The following is a 16,518-nucleotide window of genomic DNA, read 5'->3' as shown; positions in this document are numbered from 1 at the left end:
AAACGCCACTTTTATTGATCTTAGCAAATTGTAAGTCTCCCCGACAATTTTGTTAATCTGTATATCATAGGACAGGTCGTTCGTGATAATTACTCCCAAATCTTTTTCGGATCCTACTTTCTTTACTTCTTTGGTTCCAATTGTATATTTTCCTGATATTCTGTTTTTGCTTTTTCCAAACTCCATTATGCTACACTTCTTAGTATTAAAGTCCACTTCCCATTTCTGACTCCAGTTCCATACCCTATTTAGGTCTTCTTGCAGTGCTTCACAGTCCTCATCAGTTTCTATTTTCCTTAGCAGTTTGGCGTCATCGGCAAAGAAGCTCATGTAGCAGTTCACGTCCTCATCCATGTCATTCATATAGATAGCAAACATTATTGGTGCCAGCACAGATCCTTGCGGTACTCCACTGATCACCTCTTTCCAGTCTGAATATTTTTCTCTGAGCACTACTCTCATCTTTCTACCAGTCAGAAAGTCCTCTATCCATTTTAGTAGGTTTCCCTGTATTCCTCCTATGTGTTCCAGTTTTTTTAGTAGTTTTCTGTGTGGTACTTTGTCAAAGGCTTTTTGCAAGTCTAGGAATGCACAATCAGCCCATCCATTTCTTTCTTGCACTATGTCTATTAGTCTTGAGTAAAAGCATATTAAGTTTGTGGAGCATGATCTTCCTTGTCTGAATCCGAATTGTCTTGGGTTTAATATGTCATTGTCTTCCAGATGTTTTACCCATCTATTCTTGATTATTTTCTCACAAATTTTGGCAATGGTGCTTGTTAGTGATACTGGCCTATAGTTGGTGGGTTCTTCTTTGTTTCCTCCTTTGTGTATTGGTACAATGTTAGCGTTTTTCCAGTCCTCGGGTATCTTTCCTTCTTTGAGTGAGCTGTTTATTAAGATGTGTATTTTGTCTGTTAGTTCTTCTTTGCACTCCTTTAGAATCCAATTTGCAATACCGTCCGGGCCATGTGATTTTCTGACATCCAGCCTTGATAAATGTTCTGATATTTCCTTTAGTGATGCTGTAAACTCATTCATGAGGGGAGATTTCTTGTTTTCGTCTATGTCACAATTCGGTATTTTCTCTCTGGTGAAAACAGATTTAAAGTGATTGTTCATGACTTCGGCCATCTCTAAATCTTCTGTGTATTCTATGTTTCCTTGGCATAGTTTCACCAATTCCTGTTTGTTTTTAAGTTTACCATTCACATACCGATAGAATAGTTTGGGTTGCTCTTTGCATTTGTCTATAATATCCTTCTCATGGTTCCTTTTCTCCTCTCTTCTCACATTAACGTACTCATTTCTATAGTTAACATAAATTTGCCATTTGCTTTGTTTTTTGTCTTTTCTCCACTTTTTCCAAGCTTTGTCCCTTCTGTCTTTTGCCTCACTGCATCTTTTGTTGAACCAACATTTAATGTACTCTCTCTCTCGCTTTTGTCTTGGTACATGCCTGTTTACCCCTTCATTGTAGTTTTCCATCAATATATTCCATTTCTCTTCCACTGCTGTTTCTTCCCTGTAAAATATTTCCCAGTTTGCATTCCGGAAGAATGTCTTTAGTTTTGTAAAGTCTGTTTTGTTGTACCTCAGTCTTCCTTTCCTATGCTTTTCGTTCCTCTCTATGTCTATTTCTTCCTTTAGTATAGTTTCGATGAGTACATGGTCACTCTTTCCAATTGGTGTCTCATACTGGACTTTATGCACTATTTCAGGCTCTGTTGTAAATATTAGATCTAGTTTCGATGGCTCTTCATTATTTCTGTACCTTGTGTTTTCATGGACCCATTGGGTCATTGTGTACTCCATGGTCATATCTAGCAGTACATTGCCCCACGAGTCATCTCCTCCTTGCACTGTCATGCTGTCCCAACAAATTTCTTTGCAATTGAAGTCCCCCATAACTACCAGATTACCCTTACCCATTAGTATCTCATTGAGTGATTTTCTTGTGTCATCTAGCATTTTTTTATGTTCAATTTCTTTCCAAGCGCTTGTTTTTGGAGGCACATAAGTCACCACAAACTTTCTACTCTTCATATTCTTGCCTTCGACTTTTATCATGATCAATTCAGCATTACCTTTGCCCTCTGCAATTTTTGTCACCTTTAGGTCTTTCTTGGCCAAGAACATGATTCCCCCTCCCTGTTTCTTGTCCCTGTTTTTTATCCAGTAGTTGTATAAACCTTGTCCGATAACAGTGGATGGTATTTCACCTCTTAGTTTAGTCTCTACAATTCCCATTATGTCTGGTTTTGCTTCTAACAGATAATCATTGAGTTCGTTCAGTCCCGAAATTAGTCCGTCAATGTTGGTATAGGCCACTTTTAATTTTCTTCCTTCTCCCTGGTTTCTTCTTCCCTTGTTTTGTTCGTTTTGAAGCGCCATTGTCTTAGTCTCAAGTCTATTACTCTCCACTGGAATTCTTTGCATTCTGTCTCCGATCTTTTCAAGTTTTTTTCCTTTGCTTCTTCTCTTAGCGCCCTTTCTTTTTCTAATTCCTCAGTACTCATTTCTCTTTTTATCCATATCTTATTGTATTTTTCACTCTTTGCCAAGTTACCTACTTTTTCAAATATGTCTTCTACTACCACTTGTGACCTTAGTTTTATCTTTAGAGGTCGATTCCTATCCTTAGTATAGCGACCAATTCTGTAAGTCTCTTCTAAGTCTGTGCCTGAATCACTATCTCCCCCCTGAATTTCATTAAGGATTTCTACTGCTGTCTCTTTTTCTTCTTTTTCTCTCATGTACCTCGCCAATCCTTGTTTTTCTTTAAGCCCATAAACCACAATACATTTCTTCCTATCTACTGTGTCCCTGACCCAGTTTGCTTTTTCGTTAATCACTTGAATGATTGTGTCTTTTGCATTATCTTGCATTTGCTGCTTGACTATTTCTTTGAAAGCAATTTCTTTATTTTCAATATTTTCTTTCCACTTCTTAATTTCCTGGATACTGTCCCCACTTAAGTTTTCTTCGATCTTTTGTGTCAATTCTTGGAATTTGTTGTTCACTTCTTGCTTTAGATTTTCGCTATTATTATCATTAGTTTTCTTCTTTTCATTTTCATTCTTCAGTTCATTTATGTCTCTTTTCATTTCTTTAATTTCGTTTGTAAGATCCAAGTTAGCTTTTTTCAGGTCAGAAATTTCGTGGTTAGTCTTAGATAAACAATCAATTAAACCAATGACCTCTTTTCTTAAGTCCATGATTTCATTTTCCCACCGAGTCCTATTTTTGCTCATCTCTCTCTCTATCTCTAATAATCTACTTAAGTTCTTTCTTTCGTACTTACCAAACCCTAAGAAGTCATTGTCGTAACACGTGGCGCTTTGTTCATTGTTTACATCGCGGTTCGGTGGATTGCCTCCAGATGGCTCTGATTCGCAACTGTGTGTGTGTTTGTGTGTGTGTATATATATATATATATATATATATATATATATATATATATATATTGTATTTATATAATAAAGAATACTACCACCAAAAGTTCCTACTTTGATTGTAAAATGTGACTAAAATAGGATGGAGGATAGTACTAGGCATCATACTCTCTGTAGCCCCAAAGGGGACATTCCTAAAAATACCAAAGGTATAAGAGGGTCTGGGAGTTTTCCAACCAAAACCCAAGATTTGGATATTCTAATGGGCATGGGTGTGGTACAGATGAGAGTAAAAGGGAAAAGATAGGCAGTATGTTTGTGAAAAGAAAGATGGATGTGTTGGCAATGAGTGAAAAAGTTGAAAGGGAGAGGTGAGATTGAGTTTGGGAATGTAGTGGGGGCAGTGTTGGGAGTGAAGAGAGGATGAGGGAGAGAAGGTGTGGCTATACTAGTAAGTGAAGAGATAGGTAAACATGTGGTGGAGTGGAGGGAGGTTTCTTCAAGTTTAATGTGGATGAAGGTGAAACTGGGAAGGGAGATGTGCATTTTTCTAAGTGCATATGGGCCTGGTAGTGAGAAGAGTGTAGAGGAAAGGGAGGCTTTTTGGATAGATTTATACAAGTGCATAATGAGTTTAGGTAGGAATGTCACTGTAGTGGTATTGGGAGAGCTTAGTGCTAGTGTAGGAAATGAAGCAATGGACGGAGTGGTTGGGAAGTGTGGAGTTCCAGGATAAAATCGTAGAGTTGATGGTGGAGATGTCTAGAAAGAGAATTGATATCAAATACAGTGTTTACGAAGAAAGTCAAGCATAAGTACATATGGGAGAGAGTGGTGGATGTAAGGGTGGTAGATAGGGCATTAATGGATTGCATAGTAGTAACAAGAGTAGTAGGAAGAGTTTTGGATGTCCATGTTCTTAAAGAGATAGTGGGGGAAAAACAAATAATTTTTTGGTAGAAGGCAAGATGAGAGTGGAGGATAAAGAGGAAAAGGACAGAAGGTAGGGAGGTGCTTAGAATAAACTGCTTAAATGAGAAGGAGAACAAGAAGTTGAGAGAAGAGTGGGAGAAGGTGATGGATAGAGTAGAGGTACGAGTGGAGGAGGAATGGTTGTGTTTCAAGGAGGGAGTAACAATGTGTGTAAAGATGGTTTGTAGAACAAGGATAATGGGATGGAGCATAGAGAAGGTTAGTGAGTGGTGGGATGATGAAGCATTGAAGGTTGTAAAAGAGAAACTAGCATTCACAGACTGGTTGCAAAACAGGAAAAGAGAAACATATGTGAGGTACAAAGAAAAATGAAGAGAAGTAAAACATAAGATTAAGGAGGCAAAAAGGAGAGCAGATGTGAAATGGGGTAAGAGTATGACAGAAAATTTTGAAAGTAATAGAAAGATGTTTTGGAGAGAAATTAAGTAAGGAAAGGGAGGTGAATCAAGTAGAGAAGAAAAGATGAAAAGTACTGATGGAGAGATGATAATGGAAGAGGCAGCAGTAAGAGGAAGATGGGCAGAGTAGTTCAGGAGTTAGTTACTATATGTGGAGGATAGGAAGGGAACAGCGGTTGCAGTGGGAGGCACTAAGAAAATGATAGTGATGAGGAAAATGGGGGAAAAATAAAAAAAGATAAGGTGAAAGCAGTTATTAACCACTTCGGTACAATGACACCCATGTAGGTGTCCTGATTATATCTATTTTGTAGTTGTAGCTGAGTGAACCCAGTATTCTGTGAACAGGCTTGATTGCATTTTCTGTGGTTATCCACATTCAGGATAAAAGAAAACAAAAGAAAGGAAAATACTGCAGCTGTAACTTTGTATCTCATGACATGCATATTGTGATGCATCACCGAATCATTGTACATTAGGCAGCCTAACACTTGCACGTGAATATTCAACTCGTATTGAAGAGGAAACCAGTTGTTATTGTGCGGGATGGGTGAACTATAGTACTTGTATGACTGGTAAAAGTTTTTCCAGTTTTTCCAGTTCTTAAAATAAGCATAGTTTTTGGCAAAATGGAGAAAGATAAAGAAAAAAGAATAACAAATGAACCAACAAAAAGAGGATTAGACGAAGGTATAGTGGAAAGTCCTAGAGGTGTCATTCCCAAATGCCCTTGTGTAATTGATTCTCCAAGGAAAAACCAAAGGTGGGAAAGTAACTTTTTCTCGTGAAATAGGAAAAAGCTTATAGGTAGAGAAATTAGATATAGTAGTCCATTAAGATATCATGAAATAAATGACTTAATGGAAGAAGTTATAGATTTAAAATTGGACTACCGAGCTGTACATAGAGAATTGATTATTTTGCGTAAGATTAATGAGCAAACAATCAAAGAACTAAATGACCTAAAGAGTGAAATTTAAATCCTAAAAAGAGAAAATGAGAGAATGAAAAATGAAGATAAAACTAAAAATGATGGACTGAAAAAGGTCAAAAAGCAATTACAAGTTGTGACTGGAAAGGTGGAAGAGTAAAAAAAAAAAACAGACCTCATTGAAATAATAAAATCAATGGAAACAATAACAGGTAAATAAAAAAATATGTTTTAGAGAAATAGTACAAAAGTAGATGGAGGAAAACACAAAAAAAACAGTTATGAAATTACTTAAAGAAAAGGAAAAATGGGTGAGAGATACAGCTGACAAAGTTAAGTGCATTGTGGTCCATGGTATCCAGGCAATACACATTATGTATAGATACCAGAGAGAAAAGAAGGAAATAGCTAAGGCGATTCTGAAAGAAATACAGGATGAAGGGCAAAATTTTGATAAAGAAATTGATGAAATACATAGGATAGGCAAATATTCAGAAGGAAAAAAAAACAAACAAAAAAAACATAAGACCTCTGAGCATAAAACTAAGAACCCAAATGATAGCCGAGGAGATGTTGAAAGCAGTTAAACTGGCAAACAGCGAGAAATTCAAACATATATAGATACAAAAGGAAATGAGTGATGAGGAAAAAGAGAAAGACAAAACTCAGAATTGAAGCCAATGATAGAAATGAGAAGAGAACAGAAACGGAAAAAACGAGATTTTTTTGGAGAGTGCTGCACTTGAGACTGAAATAATGGTACATACATACATACATATACCAAGGCTTTTTCCCCCTTACAAGGGAGGTAGCCAAAAAGGAAAAGGCATAAAATCATTCCCACCTATTCCATCCCTCAATACACTCCACACCCCCTCCACCCTCCCTCTTATCTTAGCACCTCCTGGATGACGGGTCATCCCTGCACCTTGTCCACTGCCCTGGGTCACAAGCAGTGTCGCAAGACACAGCACATCCACAGCAAGGACGCTTCATTAAATCAGCGACCCCCCCCCTCTCCGTCGCATGCATAAAAGGAGATGGGGAGAAATCCCTTTGGGCTGCATCAAAATTTGCTCACACATACTACCTCATCCCCCATCCCCCTGCCCATTCCACCTCATGCATCACATCATCATCCATATACAACCATTTTCCATTCACCTCTGTCTTCTGTCCATCTCCCGTCCTTCCTCAACAGACATTCCCCTCTTCCCCAAAGCCCCCTTCACCCCATCCATCCATCTCATCCTAGGATGTCCCCTCATGTTCACTCCCTCCACATCTGCCTTCCATACCTCTTTTACTAGTCTTCACTCATTCTTTCCATGTGTCCAAACCATCCTAATACTCTTTCATCAACCCTATCTCCCAACTCCCTTTCCACCCCCGTTCTCCTCCTCACCTCCTCGTTTCTCACTCTATCTAGCCTAGTAACCCCCATCATACTTCTCAGACATCTCATCTTAAACACATTCAAACTCCTCTCTTCTTCTCTTATGTTCCATGTTTCTGCCCCATACAGTGCTGTTGGCACAATTACTCCTTCATATAGTCTCCTCTTAGCATCCATTCCCAAATGTCTATTCCTCATTACACTCTTTAATCCACCAAGGCATTTACTTCCTTCTCTCAATCTACATTCTACCTCCACCTTCACTCCACCTTTTCCTGCCACATTTGCACCCAAGAATCTAAAACTATCCACTTCCTCCAGTCGCTCTCCCTTAATGCTCACTTCCAGTCTACTGCCACTTTCACCCCTTGTATATCTCATCACCTTACTTTTACCCACATTTATCTTTAGCTTTCTTCTATCACATACTCTCCCAAACTCTGTCACCAACTTCCTCAATCCCTCCTCCGACCCTGCCACAATCGCAGTGTCGTCCACAAATAGCTGGCTCACCTCCCACTTTTCTCCATTTTCTTTAACCATCTCCAATCCCTGACCCACTACCCTTGCATTTACCTCTCGCACCACCCCATCCATGTATAAGTTGAACAGCCAGGGCGACATAACGCATCCTTGACGAAGTCCCACCTTTACCTCAAACCACTCACTCTCTCCATTTCCAATCCTGACACAAGCTCTACTACTCTCATAAAAACTCTTGACAGCTCCTAGAAGCTTTCCTTCTATCCCATATATCTGCATAACCTCCCACAGTGCCTTTCTGTCTACCCTATCGTAAGCCTTTTCCAGATCCATAAAAGCCCAAAAAACATCCTTCCCCTTTCCTATAGCTTTCTCACATATCTGTCTTACCACAAAGATCTGATCTACACAACCTCTACCCATCCTAAATCCACACTGTTCCTCACCAATTACTCCCTCTGTTCCTCTCCTAATCCTCTCAATCAAGATCCTCCAATAAGCCTTCCCAACTACACTTAACAAACTAATCCCTCTGAAACTACTACAAAAAAAAAAAAAAAAAAAAAAAAACCAAAAAAGAAAAGAAAATAAGAAACTAAAAGTGGCATACACAAATATCTCTAGAAACAGAAAATCCTGACATCATGGGAATAGTAGAGACAAAATTGAAAGGACCTCTATCAATAAGCATAGAACCACTGGGGGGAAAATAGAACAGAAAAGCAGGGTGGTGTCATGATATTGGCCAAAAACGGTCTAAATGTGACAAAGATTATTGAAGGTCAAGGCAATGTAGAAATAATTATGATCAAAATTGCTAACAAAAAGATGAAAAGCAGAAAATTTGTAGCAGTGTACGTACCACCAAAAACAAACCTGACATACAAACAAAGATTGGAACAAACATTGAAAAAATTACATCTGTCATCACTGGAACAGAGAAGAGAAAGAGGCGATTTGTTGACCATTTTCAGAATTATGAAAGGGATGGAAATTCTCGCCAGAGACGACTTATTAAAGTGGGACAGAAGAGAAAAAAGAGGACACAAAAAGAAACTAAAGAAAGACAGCTACAGAAGAGATCTGAAAAAGTAGAAGATCATGCACCATAAACCTAATCTGCTTTTACTCCAGATTAATTGAGATAATACAAGAGATGGATGGGCAGATTGCGCCTTCTTGGGAGAAAAATGAGAGTGGTACTTAGAGACAAAAATTCGAACTGGGAAGACGTGAAAAGTGGCATCCCACAAGGCTAAAGAAAGACAGCTACTGGCTCCTTTAACCACTTCAATACGGGACTTAAATCTCGCGGGCAGCAGCCAATGCCAGCCGTATGACGTAACGAAATAATATTCGCATCATAAAATATAGTCGCCGCTTATATCGATCGTTCTCTCTTTCACCCGCGAATTTTGAAAACCACAGAGAATGGGATTAAGGGCGCATTTGGGAGAATGTAAAAACACAGGGGCGACTACAATAAATATAATCAAGACGCCGATATGGCAGCGTCGCGAATCCACTTGCTCCTCATGACGCCTACGTGTGCGGCACCGTATGGAAGGGGTTAATGTTTGCCATATATATAAATGATATGGATGAGGGAGTAAACTGTTATATGAACTTCTTTGATGACAATGCCAAATTACTCAAGAGAGTAAGAACAGAAGAAGATTGCATATTGCTACAAGAAGACCTAGACAAAATATGGGAATGGAGTCGGAAAAGTGAGATGAATTTCAACATTAAAAAATGTAGCATAATGGAATTTGGAAAAAGTAAAAATAGAGTATCAGGACAGTACAAAATTGGAAACAAAGAAGTCAAAAAAGTCAATTCAGAAAGGAACTTGACACCTGATAATCATGTCAATAAATTATTTGGAGAGACTTACAACTTATTGAGGTCAATGAAAGTGGCCTTCTATTACATAGATGAGGAGATGGTTAAAAAAAAAGTTGTTACACTGATAAGACCTAAACTAGAATATGCTGCAACACTATGGGCACCTAGCACAAAGAAGAACATAAGAAAATTAGAAAGAATACAAAGAGCAGCGACAAAGATGGCGCCTACACTGAGAAACCTGACATACGATCAAAGACTGGGAAAATTACATCTGTCATCACTGGAACAGAGAAGAGAAAGGCAATTTGTTGACCATTTTCAGAATTAGGAAAGAGAAGGAAATTCTCGACCGAGACAACTTGCTAAAGTGGGACAGAAGAGAAACAAGAGGACCCAAAAAGAAACTAAAGAAAGACAACTACAGAAGAGACCTGAAAAAAGAATAGCTTCCCACACACAGTGATTGATGTGTGGAACAAACTAAACGGAGAAACAGTGAATGCCAAAGCTATACACAATTTTAAGAATAAACTGGATGTGGAGAGACACGAAAATGGGTCACTACGAGCATAGCTCTCGTCCTGTAAAATACAACTAGGTAAATATATTTCCATACCTTGTGAGGTTGGGTAGCCAGGGGGTCATATATTCAAGACATAAATGTTTAAGCTCTATGCTGGATGCTCTGAAGCCCTGGATACATTCTTCCAGGAACTCTAGGGTCAAGTGAGGCTCATTTACAGCCAGCTTCTCACTAATGCTCTTGATGAAAATTGTGTTGTTGGAAGGAATGCACAGGCCTGCAATGAGTTATATTTCAAGTTTATAACCATAATAATGAAATAAAACAATACTGATGAAAAAAATAACATTCAAATAGCAGATACCAATTATACATCTTTTATTTGTGTGTGTATATTTACATAGTTGTACCTGGTTGTAAAGTGTGTGTGTATTTACTCCATTTTCCTAACTGCATTCAACCTAATTGTGGTAAAAAGGAAAGATGAAACACTCTTTGGGTTCCATCTCCCAATTTTTTATCATGCCTAGCCTAAAATTCATGTAGAATTCCAATTTAAGTCCTCCATCCATTTCAATAGTTTACCTTGTATCCCTCCTATGGCTTTTTTTTAGCTCTAGGAAAGCACAATTAGCCCATCCGTCCCTTTCCTGTATTATATCTAATAGTGAATAATTTATGTTATATATTTTGTCTATTAGTTCTTCTTTACATTCTTTTAACATCCAGTTTGCTATTCCATCCGGGCTGTGTGATTTCCTGACATCAAGGTTCATTTGGTCCATTAATTCTTTCCATGTGACGATTATTTCACTCATGGGGGGAGGATTTCATTTCTCTCCCTTCATCTTGATATTGTACAGTTTCTCTAGTGAAAACTGACTTAAAGTGTTTGCTCATGACTTCAGCCATTTCTGTATCTTCTGTGTATGCAATATTCCCTTGGCATAGTTATACTATTTCCTGTTTGTTTTTTAATTTTAACATTCACATATCTATAAATAGTTTTGGCTGATCCTTAAATTTTTCTATTATGTCTTTTCCATAGTTTATTTTTTTTCCCCTGTGTATTTTTACATATTCATTCCTTTGATTAATATATATTTGCCATTTTCTAGTACTTTTTTTTTGTTTTGTTTTTTCTCCATCTTTTCCAAGCTTTATCTATTATATATTTCGCTTTGCTGCACCTTCTGTTAAGCCAGCATTTAATATACACCTTTTCCAGTTTTTGTTTTGGGACATATTTATCCACTCCTTTATATTCTTCAGAAACAAAATTTTCTTCCACTTGTTTCTTCATTGTAGAATTTTTCCCAGCTCACTTCAAGGATAAAAAAAAACAAAAAAAAAAACATCCCGTTTCTCAAAATCCATTTTACATTACATCAGTCTTCCTTTTCTGTATTTCTCATTTCTCTCTCTATATATTTCCTCCTTTGGTTCAACCTCTAGTATGTGGTCACTCTTTCCAAACGGTGCTTTGTATTCAATTTTATCCACAATCGCAGGTTCTGACATAAATAATAAATCTAGTCTCAACAGTTCTATATTATTTCTAAATCTAGTGTTTTCTTTTAACCCACTGTGTCATTGTATGTTCTAGTCATGTCATGTAATACATTTCCCCATTGATCCTCTCCACCTTTCACTGTCATCTCTTTCCAACAGATTTCTTTGCAGTTAAAATCTCCCATTAGTACCACATTACCTCCATCCTTCAGCATCTCATTTCAGGAAGGTTTTGTATCATCTAACATTTTGGAATAATCTCTCTCTCCCCAAGACCCCATTTTTGGGGGCACATATATCACTGCAAACTTTCTGCTTTTCATGTCACTATCTTCAACTCTTATTGTGATCATCTCCACCCTGTTCTCTCCATATGTAAATTTCATCACATTTAAGTTTTTCTTAGCCAAGAACATAACTCCACCCAGTTTCTCCTCTGTATTTCTAAGCCAGTGATTATATAATCCATGTCCACTACTGGTAATAGTGGACCCCATATTTTTGTCTCCACAATTCCCATTATGTCTGGTTTTTCTTCTGACATGCATTTAGTTCATTTAATCCTGAGATATATCTGCCTATGTTGGTATAAGCTTGTTTTAATTTTCTACTCTCTCCATCTTTTTCTCTGAACCCTTTGTTTTTCTTGAATATAATTTTTTTTTCAGTCTCATGTCTATCACTCTCCAATAAAACTGCATTTTCTCGGTCTCCGTTCCTTTCTCATTTCTTTCTTAGCTTTGCTTCTTAATGTCTTATCTCCTCTTTCCTCATTATTCATGTCTCTTTTTATCCATATACTTTTGTAGTGTTCATTTCTTGCTAATTTTCCTCTTTTTGTGTGTGTGTATTCTATATTTACCCAGTTGTATCATATGGGAAGAAGAGACATGCACGTGATGTCCGTCTTTGTATCTCGCAGTGTCTAGTTTGCTCTTAACCTCTTCACTCTGGGGCACATCGAACGTCTGGCAGCATTAGCTGCATGACATGTGATGTTGCATCATAATAATCGCATTATAAAAAATACAGTCAGTGCTCAATCGTTCGTTCTCTTTCACCCGTGAATTTTTATAACCATAGAAAATATGATGAAGCCAGTTTAGAGAGAATGGAGCTTACATAGGTACGACTACAATAAATATAATCAAGATGCCAACGTCGGCATCATCGCATACTCACTTGCTCCTCATGCCGCCTACGTAAGCGTCACCATATGGAAGTGGTTAAATTCATGTATAGTTTTTGCACACACTATTGTTCTATCCAGTTTGTTCCAGATATCCACCACTCTTAGTGTGGAAAACTTTTTTTTTTTTCTTTTTCAGGTCTCTTCTATAACTATCCTTTTTGAGTTTCTTATCATGTCTTGTATTTCTTTTATCCTAATATAAGGTCCTCTCTATAAAGTACTTCTGTGCCTTTCATGATTCTGTAATTGGTCAGCAGGTCACCCCTTTCTCTTCTTTGTTCCAAAGTCAGTGATTTGTATTTAGACAGTCTCTCCTCATATGCAGGTTTGAAAGTGTTGGGGCCATTTTCGTGGCTGCTCTCTGGATTTGTTCAATTTTCTTTATATTCTTTTAGATACTGGGTGACCATAGTGTCACAGTATACGCCAGCCCAGGCCTTTTTGGTGTGACTAGTATTTTTTTAACCATTTCTTCATCTAAACTGGTAAAAGCCACTTTTATTGATCTTAGCGATTAGTAAGATTTTCAGATAATTTTGTTGATCTGTTTATCAAGGGACATGTCACTTGAGATAATTACTCAAAGGTCTTTTTCAGATCCCACTTTCTTTACTTCCTTTATTCTGATTTTATAATATCCTGATATTCTTTTTTACTTTTTCCAAACTCCATTATGATACATTTCTTGATGTTCAAGTCTATTTCCCACTTTTGGTTCCATTTCCAAACCTTGTTTAGGTCTCTGTCGTGATTCAAAATCAGTTTCAGTATTCACTTTCCTCAGCAATTTAGCATCATCTGCAAAGAAGCTCATGTAACAATCCACATCTTCATCCATGTCATTCACATATCAAACATTATTGGAGCCAATACTAATCCCTGTGGAACTCCACTAATCACCTCCTACCAAGCTGAACTCTTTTTCTCTGAGCACTACTCTCATTTTTCTGCCATGCAAGAAGTCCTCCATCCAGTTTAGTAATTTACTTTGTATCCCTCCTTTTTTTTTTTTTTTTTTTTTTTTTTTTTTTTTTTTTTTTTTTTTTAATAGCAATTTTTTGTGATACTTTGTTGAAGGCTTTTTGTAGGTCTAGGAAAGCACAATCAGCCATGATCTTCCCCGTCTGAATCCAAATTGTCTAGGGTTTATATTGTTTACTTCCAGGTGTTTTATTCATCTATTCTTGATCATTTTTTCACAAATTTTGGCTACAGCACTTGTAAGGGAGACCAGTCTGTAATATGTTGGTTCTTCTTTGTTTCCTCATTTATGTATTGGTACAGTATTGGCATTTTTCCATCATTTGGTATTTTTCCTTCTTTGAGTGAGCAACTTATTATTTTACATATTTTGTCCATTAATTCTTCTTTAAATTTTTTTAGTATCCAATTTGCAATTCCATCTGGGCCGTGTGATTTCCTAACATCAAGGTTCATTGGTTGATACATTATTTCTTTTTAGGTTATTGTTATTTCCCTCATGGAGGTTATTGTACTTCAATTCCTTCATCCCAATGCTGTACTTTTTCTCTGGGGAAAACAGATTTGAAGTGGTTGTTCATGCCTTCAGCCATTTTTAAATATTCTGTATATTCTATATTTCTGTGGCGTACTTTCACCATTTCCTGTTTATTTTTAAGTTTACCATTCATGTACCTATAGCATAGTACGGGTTGATCTTTACATTTTTCTGTCTTTTTCATGGTTTCTTTTTTCCTCTTTGTGCACTTTTACATATTCATTTCTATGGTTAATATATATTTGCCACTTTCCAGGTTTTTTAGTTTTTTTTTTTCCAAGCTTCACCTCTTCTATCTTTCACCTCACTGCATTTTCTGTGGAACCAGCACTTAATGTATACCTTTTCTGGTTTCTATCTTGGTATGAACTTATTCACTCCTTCATTATAAATTTCTATCAAAATCATCAATTTCTCTTCTGTTTATGTATCTCCTTTGAAAAATATTCCCAATTTGCATTTTGAAAGCATTTCTTAACCCTCCCAAAGTCAGTTTTGTTGTACATCAGTCTTCCTTCTCTGTATTTCTCATTTCTGTATATTTATATTTCCTCCTTTAGTTTAACCTCTATTAGTATATGGTCTTTCAAAATGGTGTCTTGTATTCAATTTTATCCACAATTGTAGGTTCTGTTAGTAATATTATATCTAGTCTCGATGGTTCTTCATTACTTCTATACCTGCTATTTTCTTTAATCTATTGTGTCATTGTATGCTCTATAGTCATGTCAGGTATACATTTCCCCATAGATCCTCTCCGCCTTTCACTGTTTTCTCTTCCCAACAGGTTTCTTTGCATTTAAAATCTCCTCTAAGTACCACGTTACCTCCATCCTTCAGCATCTCATTTACTGAATGCCTTGTATCTTTCATTAAACAAGATACTGAATGATGGAGGTAATCTGGTACTATGTATTTACCTAGTTGTATTACACGGAAAGGGAGCTATGCTCGTGGTGACCGGTCTTTGTATCTTTCAGCATCAAGTTATTTCTTAAAATCTTGAATAGTTTGCACACACTGTTTCTTTATCTAAGTTATTCCAGGTATCCAGTACTCTATGTGGGAAGCTTTTTTTCAGATCTCTTCTATAGTTATCCTTTTTGAGTTTCTTTTTGTGCCCTCTTTTTTTTTTCATTGTCCCATTTTAATAAATCATTCCTATCTAGGATTTCCATTCCTTTCATGATTCCATAGTCAGCAGATCTCCTCTTTCTCTTCTTTGTCCCAGAGTTGGTAATTCCAATTTGGACAATCTTTGTTCGTATGTTAATTTAAGGAGAATTCGTGCCAACTTTGTCAATGCTCTGTATTCTTTCTAATTTCTTTATGCATGTGTGTGTAATATACAGGAAAGGAGGAACACTCATGGAGTCCTGTCTCTTAATCTTCAGTGTGTCATACCTAGCTTCAAATTCTACTTGTTCATAGCATATTGATGTAAATTTCTAATTACATTGATTATCACATTGTCCCTGTTAGATCTTTCCCACCATGCATACCCCTTGACTAAAGTTAATTCATTCTTGTTTACCTGAAGTTTCTAGGAGCTGTCCCTCTATCTTGAGGTCAAAGGTTTGAGTGAGAGCACAAAGGAGGTTGTAGGCAGCAGTCCTAAGATTTGGATCAAGGGATCCCAAGTTGAGGAGTGCCATGTTGAGTAGTGTTCCTGGAACATCCTTGGGCCGAATCTTCTGGTGCACCGTCACAGAATCCTGAAGAACCAACATAGAGGCACAAGCCATATTAGGTATCAATATATTACCTTGTGCTTCAGTTTAATTCAAAATTAAATGTTTCCTACTACTTCACACACTCCCAATAATTTGATAAGTACAAAGAAATGAATAGTAAATAACAAGATAAAGGAAGAAAAAAGGAGAGCAGTTGTGAAATAGGGGTAATTGTATGACAATTTTTTTTAAAGTAATAAATACAGGTTTTGGAAAGAAATTAGGATAGGAAGAGAAGGCAAATCAAGTGGAAAATAAAAGGTAAAAGGTGCAAATGGAGAGCTGATAAAGGAAGAGACGGCAGTAGAAGGAAGACGGGCAGAGTATTTTAGGGAGTTGCTGAATGTGAAGGAGGATACGGAGGGAAAGGTAGTGGTAGTGGGAAGCACTAAGAAAATGACAGTGATGAATGAGAAAAATGGAGGAGAAATAAAGAAAGATGAGGTGAAAGCACTTGGGTTAGATGGGTGTTATGTGGAGTGTCTATAAAAGGGAGGTACAGTGATGGTGGACTGGCTGGTGAGGTTATTTAATGTTTGTCTAAAAGAGGGTGGAGTGCTGGAGGACTGCCTGTATAATCCCACTTTACTAG

At 37.2% G+C, this 16,518-nt stretch overlaps 1 protein-coding gene across 1 annotated transcript in view; it reads right to left on the bottom strand.

Annotated features, from left to right (window-relative positions):
• LOC143038025 (neurofibromin-like) overlaps positions 1 to 16,518 on the bottom strand; it is a 421,021-nt gene that overhangs the window by 145,497 nt on the left and 259,006 nt on the right. The window contains exons 36-37 of the mRNA XM_076206875.1: positions 15,728 to 15,908; positions 10,064 to 10,247 (exon numbers count right to left, since the gene is read on the bottom strand). Coding sequence (XP_076062990.1) covers positions 10,064 to 10,247; positions 15,728 to 15,908 — 365 coding nt within the window. The remainder of the gene's footprint in view (positions 1 to 10,063; positions 10,248 to 15,727; positions 15,909 to 16,518) is intronic.

Source organism: Oratosquilla oratoria, chromosome 23 (genome assembly GCF_046742065.1).
Source record: "Oratosquilla oratoria isolate Oo_2021 chromosome 23, ASM4674206v1, whole genome shotgun sequence".
Lineage (NCBI taxonomy): Eukaryota > Metazoa > Arthropoda > Malacostraca > Stomatopoda > Squillidae > Oratosquilla > Oratosquilla oratoria.
Note: the sequence above shows the minus strand (reverse complement) of the source record. Positions and strands in the feature narration are given on the sequence as shown.